The 7,231-nt window shown below is 47.9% G+C and overlaps 1 protein-coding gene across 1 annotated transcript; it reads left to right on the top strand.

The window, feature by feature from the left end:
- The first annotated feature begins 2,101 nt into the window (after positions 1–2,101).
- Positions 2,102–5,955, top strand: LOC115328559. Its single transcript, XM_040211885.1, has 2 exons — positions 2,102–2,373; positions 5,374–5,955. The coding sequence occupies exons 1-2, from the start codon at positions 2,112–2,114 to the stop codon at positions 5,601–5,603; spliced, it is 492 nt and encodes a 163-aa protein (XP_040067819.1). The 5' UTR covers positions 2,102–2,111; the 3' UTR covers positions 5,604–5,955.
- Positions 5,956–7,231: the final 1,276 nt, after the last annotated feature.

The raw sequence follows: 7,231 nt of genomic DNA, 5'->3' as shown, positions 1-7,231 counted from the left end.
GCGGTATCGAGAAACTGTTTTATGGTTTTATTAAGCACGTAAGAGTGAAGTGTAGTAACCCTTTATGGTTGAAAATAGGGTGCACGCGATGTTTCGTTCATGATCATGGTAAAGGATGTAAGAAACGAATGCGCCGCTTGAACTCTGTTTTGCTGGGACAGAGTGTGACCATTCGGACGGCTGATTCTCGGCGCTTGGCGTACAGATTATGTTGATCGTTCCGCTAGTCGCACTCTTCCACCATGATTTTGGATGACCGTGATTGAAACATCACGTGCACCATATTTTCAGTCACCGAGAGTTACTCCGACGCACTTATCAAGTTTGTTTCTCACGACCACCGCCAGGGTATTATTTCCGCTTCTGGTTGGCCACATTCGAATTTCTGAAGACGCCCTAGAACACGCCCAGCCCGCTTTTGACCAATGGCGCCTCCTCATTTGTCTCCTATACTTCCCAAACGAATGACCAAACTCTCTGCATTTACGGCTCTGGCAATAATCTTTGTAACGGGGGGCACCTTGCTCCACCTAGCCGAAGTCTGAAAAGACAACCATGCGATTTCTCCCGCCCTTCTAAGCCAATTTTCTCCACCAGGCAGGTGACAGTTAGGGGGAGAAAATGTGTTCCAGCCGAACGCTTGCGCAGCGCTCGTGTGATGCTCTTGAGTTATAGGAGTGTGTCACCGAAAAGTGCTCCGAAGCAGCCCAACACCACCTGGACAGAAGGCCTCCGCATGGTCTCCTCTCCCTCTATGAAACGTCATCAGAGTCGGATGGCGCTAACTCGGCTCTTGGGCCCGAGCCCGACCTTCGAAGCGCTGACTGGACACGAGCCCCAGCCGAACACTGACACAGCACTCGTGCCCAATCTCACGCCTCGATCCATCTGACTGTGATAACGCGTGCGGCCTTCTATCTAGGTGGTGTCAAAAAGAGTGCACTTGTGTTCCTCGCCACTCACGTTTGGCTCTCAACAGGAACCGCCGGCAAGAAGGAAACGGTGACAAGCAGCAGCGAACTGAGCTCTGTACCAACGATCGATCCTACCACGCACGTACCAGGTCAGAGGTGTTTCTGGAAAATTTAACCCTCTTGCGGGCCGTGCGAGCCAACCACCTTTCATCGTTGTCACCACAGACTTGCACGGATACAATACGTTACAGTCGCTCTCCCCGTCCCCCACCATCCCGAAGAGTTAGTCACAAATTCGCAGAACAAAGCCTTTGTTCCACTCACTCTTCGAACGCGTTCGAAGAGTGAGTAGAACAATGGCAGCTATACGGAGCGTAAGTTCGTCTGCTTCTTTTGCAGGGTTTGTGAGGACGTCAGAACGCCCAGCTGTGATTGGCTCTGAATGAAGGATAGTGGGTAGGCCTCAAATTAAGCTGCCTTGAGGTCTACCCACTATCTTTCAATCAGAGCCAATCAGAGCTCGCCGTTCTGACGTCACCACAACCCCCCGCAAAAGAAGCAGACGAATTTGCACTTCGCATAGCTTTGCGTCTACCCACTAATCATTCCAGCTCGGTGTTATGACGTCACCGCGCGCTCTTGATTCCTCCTCTCCTTCAATTTCTGCCCGTATGAGGCGGGTCGGAAATACACTGAAGCGCCGTTCATACATATGCAACCGGCTAAGACCGAGAAAGACCAGACCGTTTTTTAAGCCTCTTGCGACGTCTTCAGACCTGCTCCGCTGCTGCGCATCCGGTCCTAAGACGCCGCAAGAGGCTTAAAAACCGCTCTGGTCTCTCTCGGTCTTACTTGGTTGCACATGTGTGAAGGGTGGTTAAGACGACGAAAGAGGCTTAAAAACCGGTCTGTTTATATTTTTTTTTTTTCTTGAGGGAAGTGATCTGGAAAACATTTTATATCATCCCTCGCAGAAAACGTTGGGCTACGGTTCTCCAGCATGGAATTTCTCTAGATCGCCGACCCTGTAGTCGCGTAAACCCGCCAACGTTTAGACCTTTTTCTCTTACTCTCGCCCCCAGCCGCCGAGTAGGCATATCCGGTATTTGCGACGGAAAAATAATAAAACATTTCAACCTGCAGAAAGTAAAAAAAAAAAAAAAAAAAAAATAATAATAAAGGGGAGACAAAACGAGAATGGGTGACGGTATTCAAGATGGCGGCGCCTTTGTGAAAAAGGTCGTGCCGCACCCTGTTACAGATTGCGGCCGGCCCATGTACTTCCGGTGCCTGGACGGTGCCGAGTACGACAGGGGCGATTGGGTGTTCGTGAAGCCCTCTCGGAGCACGGGGTCGCGCACTTCGGGCGTCTGTAAAAGGTGGCGACCCGACAGCCTTTGCCTCAGCAAGTCCAAGGCCCACTTCCGGAAGTGGACGACATGCGTCACTGCCTGTGAGGGTAAGCCGCAGAAAAGGAGTCAGCAGGTGCCGACTCTAGACGTCGCTAATAAGTGTGGAACTGTGATTGGGCGCATCACCAATCACTGTAATTGGCTAATCACGTACAGTAGTTTGCCAGTCACTGTAATAGACCCTTTTGAAAGCTCGGTCTACCCTCCCTGTCTAGAGACAAACCTGACGTTCTAATGGCGGCGCTACACAACTTCTGCACAACAGGAAAGGAGAACTTTATTATAATAACTTGGTCCTGGTACGGTCGCTTTCGATTTCCAAAGTCGAGGGTGCTTAATTTAGGTGATTTTGCTTTCGTACCACCATTATTAGAGCGGAAACATTGGAGGTTTGGGTGGCTCTGACTTTTGAGAAGGGTCTATTGACTACCAACTATAATTGGCTGTAACTACTCAAATTAGTTGGCTATCAGGAAATAAGGAAATACGTGTTACAGATTTTTTTTCCTGCTGTGGGTCAGTCTTTGGGTTAGTGGCGCTCGCTCAGGCCGTAGCACACTGAAAAAATGAATGGGATGGAGATATAGCGCTTGAAGGGAGAAAGGGGAGGGGGGAGTGGGGTAGGTTTTTCGACGACCCGGCGTTATGCAGCATGTGCCGGCTAGCTCGCCCTCTGTTCTGAAACATACACACGCGCACGCACGCACACACACATACACACACCACACACACACAAATACTCACACACACACACCGCACACGCACGCATGCACGCGCGCACACATAAGAAAAAAGAAAACAAGAGCGGCACTGCTAGCTCAAACTTGAAGGTGGAGAGGGGAAGGGGAGAGGGCACCACCTCTCCCTACTGCAGCTTTTTAGAGCGCAGCTCGTAGGCGCCCATTTCCTGCTTGAGCGGCGTCGGCCTAGCCGCGCGGTCCATGATGGGTAAATTTCCCTGCTAAATTTAGCGGAAAATTTTTTCTCTAAATGGGGGCGAGCAGGAGAGGAGGAGGGGCATAGCCCCCTCTTCATACCTCTCCTCCTCAAGAGCTGCGCTCTAATTCGGCGTTACAGGGAGTTTTAAACGGCTTTAATTTTTTAGAGCGCGGCTCTTAGGCGCCCGTTTCCGGTTTGAGCGGCGTCGCCGCCGGCGTAACCGCGTGGTGCACTATGGGACGCGTGACGTCATCGGCATCGTCACTGATGGCGTCATTGGTATCTGCATCGTCATTGTCACTAATGACGTCACTAGTGATGATGACGTTATCAGTGACGATGACAATGACGTCATCATGATGACGTAATCGTAATCTTCACGTGACCTCACAGGGGTCACATGACCCCCGTGAGGTCATGTGACCCTCGTGAGGCGACGACAACGCCGCTGGCAGGGAGGAGTAGCAGACAGGACGAGGAGGTGAGGAGGAGGGAGGAAGGATATACCTTTCTCTCAGTACCCTTCCCCTCCTCGTCCTCGAGAGCTGCGCTCTAATTCGGCGTTACAGGGAGTTGTAAACGGCTTTCATTTTTTTATCTTTGTTGTTAACCTTTTAACGCCGTAATGTTCAACTTCAAACGTCACCATAGCTTCAGTCCAATGCTAATCTTCGAACGAAACCAGCTGCGCCGACAATGGAACCTAAAGAAATTCATGTGGTTGGATTTGGATACACTAAATATTCCAAAAATCATGGCTAAATTTAATAACCTAGCTAATCATATTACCAGCTTTATTAATATTGGTGATCTCAGTGAAAGTATCGAAGCATCGACGATACTGTGTGGAGTATCTGTATCAAAAATAAATTTCCGTTCTGTAGCTTGCATCGGCATCGGAAATACAATTTTTGAGGATATCGGTATTGGTTTTAGAAGTATCGTGCCCAGCTCTGCATAAAAAAAAAGAGTATCCAATATGCAAAAAAAAAAAAAAAAAAGAAAGAAGATGGGCAGCAGATGTTGAATGTTTTGAGAAGATATAACGATCTTCAAATTAGAGGCGTGCGATTAGTGCACGTGAATCGAATAGCGCTTCATCACCCATAGCCTTCTCAGTGCAAGGGAGAACGACTATATAACGGTTATTTTTAGAGTGCTGAAGGTAGCGATGCCACAGCTCTATTCATCTCAATTGATATTCGCATACCCTTTCGCAGTCCTAATCAAAACGATATTTATTTAATTATTTTTAGGGAACGTTGGCATTACAGAGTGGAGTGGGGAATCAAACCGGAAGCGAACCACAATGGGAATGATATAAAGAGGAAGCTCACTGATCAATAGGAAACTTGTGGCAAGTATAGTGGTTGCACAAAAAAGAGCGTAGGCAACATTCGACGCAGCGTAATCGATTCCAGTTGTTATAAGTTTTAGGAATGAATGTTGCAAAAGTGGAATTAGAGTTGCAAAACAGGACACCGACTTGGCGACGGTGATCAGATCGTGCTCAGACATGCGGTGGTGGCATTATTAGCTGCGCATTGAGTTTAGGAACATGATAGATTTTATGGAAAAAAAAAAAGACAAATTCGAAACACTCTGTGACGATGTGCTAGATTTGGAAGTAATTAAAGTGTCTTTCATTGACGTGACAACTCTGAACAGCTTTCAGTGAGTCAGTTAGATAACCAGTGAAGGAATTCCCTATACTTCGTCTCACCCTACGATGGACTAAAGGCAAAAGCTACGAACCACCAGATCCAATCACGAGCCACTTAGAAATTACCTGGTATTTCGCTTCAATGAACGTTACTGAGTGACTCATCAATTTTACATTGCAAAGCAAGCCACGACATACGGGCTCTTTGCAGTGTCGAAGCTATAGAAATGATGCAGCGCATTTTCATGAGGAGCATTATATTCGTTCATCCTTAATCTATGTTCATAGTTTATCGTGGAACGTGATTGGACATGGCTGCCCGTAGCTTTGGCCTTTAGTCCATCGTAGGATGAGACGAAGTATAGATGTAGACTGCTTGCTCGAGTTTAGTCCGCGTTTTATAAAAATGCTTTAAAACAAAAGTTTTTTTTTTTTTTTTTTGCAGAACGTAGAGAAAAACGTTGCCTCCAACTGCTCACCGAAGACCTCCTTCGAAACTGCACAGAAGCAGGAATGCCCTCCGACCAGGGCCGGTACTGGTACTACGACCGCGTTCAGCGGACATGCCTGGCCTGGTCAGCCGACCACGTGTGTGCCGACAACTCCTTCAAGTCATCGGGCCAGTGCAAGAACGCTTGCTTGTGGCGGCGGGCAGCCTCCAAGGAACGGAAATAGCACCTACGACCATGATATTGCTTTAATGTATTGGGTGGTATTCACTGGGAGTCCAAGTTAAGGCTGGTTCACACATCTGCGTTTGAGTGTAATAGGCTGCGTTGCAACAATCTGCGACCGCTTACGACTCTGGCGCCCTCTATATGGGATGGCCCCGGAAAGCTTCCAATTTATACGCGCTTTAGTTTTTTTTTTATCCCGGGCTCTACATTGTTTTGACAGTGTTACAGACAACAATTCTTTTGTAGTTGTGTACGTAGATTTCATCTTGTGATTACTGCAAAACCTTCGTTCCAGTTATGTGCAAAGTGGAATTGTTTTAGAATTACCCGATAGATGGCGCCACTGTGCTTTCTCGTCGTAAGCGGTTGGTTGCAAGTTTGCAACGCAGTGGATCCCACTCGGACGCGACTGTGTGAACCGGCCTCTGTAAGTTCGTTGCTGCTGAACACTTCCGCAGCATGCACTTCAACATCGCCACGATGCCGGTTTTTAGCAGATGATGTGGGAGCTCGATCGATCTGCGCGTGCGCTGTGAGCAGCGCACTTACGGTGTTTGTGGCTTCCAGTGAATACTATGCCTATAGACGTATGTATGCACCGTTAATAAATTGACATTGGGGACTTTTGGCAAACCGTTAGCATGTTCCACGTACTGCACTACCGGAGCCTTTGAAGCATGCTTTTAGCCCGCGGTCACGGTATCCCCCGGTCGCGCGCTTAAAAGCATGTGCTTTAAAAGGCTCCGGTAGTGCGGCACGCGGAACACGGTAAGGGCTTGCCAAAAATATGCTACTTTGAAATGGTCGATCTATAAATAAGATGGAACCGATCATTTCAGGTTTTAAAACCTTTATATACTCCTGTTAGCTGGCGAAGACAATTTTATTTTCTTCAGAAACATTTGGAGCCTCACGAATTTGAAACGAATAAAAAAGATAAAGGAATGGCTTTCCTCGTTTTACTGTATATAAATCTAAAATGTTAAATTTCGTTCTTTTAATTTTCTGTTAGTTGTAAATTGTTCTTGCTTGCCGATCGAAAAAGGTCTGACAAATTTGAGAGAAGCTTTTGATCGGCAAACCATAAATTGTGTGAATGAAGAAAAAAATGAAAGACGATTAAAACTCTCTGTAACGACGAATTAGAGCGCAGCTCTTGAGGAGGAGTAGGGGAGGGGAGAGTATGCCCGATTGATTTCACGAGGGTGACTTCACTCGTGACGTCACAGGGGACCCTCGTGATGTCAATCGTGGCCCCCGTGACGTCACTGGTGATCCTCGTGACGTCACTGATGACCATCGTGACGTCACTGGTGACCCTCATGACGTCATTCATGGCCCTCGTGACGTCACTGATGATAATCATGACGTCACTGGTGGCCCTCGTGACGTCACCCTTGTGATCAGTGCATGGCCATCGTGTGACGCAAAGTTCATATTGCGGTACCGCGAAAGGTACGAGTAACGTCGCAAGAGAGTTCCGATATCAGTCAGGTAAAGGCCCGTTCACACTCTTGCAACCGAGTACGACCGAGAGAGACCAGACCGGTTTTTAAGCCTTTTGCGACTCCTTAAGACCGGATGCGATGCAGCGGAGGTGGTCCTAAGAAATCGCAAGAGGCTTAA

This window comes from Ixodes scapularis, unplaced genomic scaffold (assembly GCF_016920785.2).
Source record: "Ixodes scapularis isolate PalLabHiFi unplaced genomic scaffold, ASM1692078v2 PGA_scaffold10__122_contigs__length_95168666, whole genome shotgun sequence".
Lineage (NCBI taxonomy): Eukaryota > Metazoa > Arthropoda > Arachnida > Ixodida > Ixodidae > Ixodes > Ixodes scapularis.
Note: the sequence above shows the minus strand (reverse complement) of the source record. Positions and strands in the feature narration are given on the sequence as shown.

Bases quoted from the DNA above. Each gene is read 5' to 3' on its own strand.
- LOC115328559 (XM_040211885.1), top strand. From the start codon at position 2,112: ATGGGTGACGGTATTCAAGATGGCGGCGCCTTTGTGAAAAAGGTCGTG. The intron at 2,374-5,373 runs GTAAGCCGCAGA...TTTTTTTTGCAG, and splicing joins ATGCGTCACTGCCTGTGAGG to AACGTAGAGAAAAACGTTGC.